General features: G+C 46.0%; 1 protein-coding gene across 1 annotated transcript in view; it reads left to right on the forward strand.

The window, feature by feature from the left end:
* Nucleotides 1-672, forward strand: part of LOC105978540 (60S ribosomal protein L39-like) — a 1,562-nt gene extending 890 nt beyond the window's left edge. The window contains exon 2 of the mRNA XM_045294541.1: nt 482-672. Within this exon, the coding sequence (XP_045150476.1) occupies nt 482-672 (191 nt within the window). The remainder of the gene's footprint in view (nt 1-481) is intronic.
* The last annotated feature ends 1,005 nt before the right edge of the window (nt 673-1,677 follow it).

The raw sequence follows: 1,677 nt of genomic DNA on the forward strand, positions 1-1,677 counted from the left end.
GGGGCCAGCCCCCACCGCTACTTCTGCCCATGGGTTCAGTAAGCACAATTGTAAGGTTGAGATATATAAGTATTATATTTAAGTCATCGAGAGCAGGGGGATGCTGTGTAGGAACCCTCCCCTCCCAAGAGTTGAGTTGAGAAGGTGGGACAAACCTGGACAACGTTTCCTTCTGTTATACATAAGATCTTCAAAAAGTAGGCGCCAACTCGTCAGGCCCTACCAACAAGTGTGTATGTTAACCATTTGAGTCATCTGAAACAGTATGTCAACATTCTTCTGGGATCCTGGCTCTCCACTTGAAACTGCAAAGCTTGCTGCCCTAGCCAGTGGGAGCGATCTGTTTACAGCTCTTCCTAGAAGGGAGGTGTGTTAGTCTGGGCTGACTAGACCGACAAAGTCACAGACATTCAGATGTGTATAAGAAAGAGCTTTATATAACAAGTAATTGTATATTAAGAAAGCATCCCATCTCTCTGAGTGTGGTGTTGCTCCAACCTCACCGTGTCATCTCATAAGACTTTCAGGATCAAGAGATTCCTGGCCAAGAAACAGAAGCAGAATCGGCCCATCCCCCAATGGATTCGAATGAAAACCAGTAATAAAATCAGGTACAACTCCAAGAGAAGACATTGGAGAAGAACCAAGCTGGGTCTGTCAGGAGCCCCCTGAGGGATGGCACACATGACCGCATTTTCCCAGTCTCAAGTCATGTTGTGTTGCATTAAGACTTTTGTCCCCATCCGATCAGTTGAACTTCTATTGGCAAATCTGCTTTATTCCTTGTTTTTTTTCCTTCCTCATCAAGTCTAACAATAAATAATGTAAGGCTGTTGGTTTGAAAAAAAAAGAAAAGAAAACATCCCAAAGGGTGGAAGCAAGGGGGGGAGGGCGGTGATGGGAGGGTAAAAAGTAGAGCTGGTATCAAAGGCTCAAATGGAAAGTAAATGTTCAGAAAATAATGATGGTAACATATGTACAAATATGCTTAATACAATTGATGTATGGATCGTTATAAGAGCTATAAGAGGCCCCAATAGAATGATCTTAAAAACACACAAACAAGCAAAAAAGAAAACATCCCAGCCAAGTCCAGATCAATTCCATAAGCCTGATCCTAGCCCATATGTCTGATACCAGTCTATAAATTCCTCTTCAGACTCACGCAACACATGCAATGACACCGAGTGCAGGAAGATCACAGGCCAGTGAGTGGAAAGTCTTGTGGATCCAGTGGCAGTGGAAGCCTCCCAGCACTGGTGTGAGTCTCCATGAGGCTGCTCTAGGGCTCTGGCTGCCATCAGCGTGGCTCCATGTAGCTTGTCTACAGAAGTGTCTCTCTGGGAGAAGTGTGTGTCCCACCCTCCAGGAAGAAGACAGGAGTTCCCAGAATCCTCAGGAGAAGGTCATGCCCACACAGAGGCCTCACTGGCTATGACCTGATTGACAGACTAGACTCCACCCCTTCGCCCAAGTTGAAGGTAGATTATGTAACTGCCACAGGAGGTCCAGCTTTGGCCCATAGAAACACCATTCAGTTAGACATGCTCAAGATGATCAACGCCTTGTACACGGGGAGGGGACTCCCTGCTCAAGCAACCCTGCCCAGAGAGCTGAGAGGGGAATGTGGATCATTTCAAGAATATGTTTCCAATTTCAAGGACTCCCCAGACACAG

Source organism: Echinops telfairi, unplaced genomic scaffold (genome assembly GCF_000313985.2).
Source record: "Echinops telfairi isolate 266 unplaced genomic scaffold, ASM31398v2 ScPeMD7_3533;HRSCAF=4204_0, whole genome shotgun sequence".
Lineage (NCBI taxonomy): Eukaryota > Metazoa > Chordata > Mammalia > Afrosoricida > Tenrecidae > Echinops > Echinops telfairi.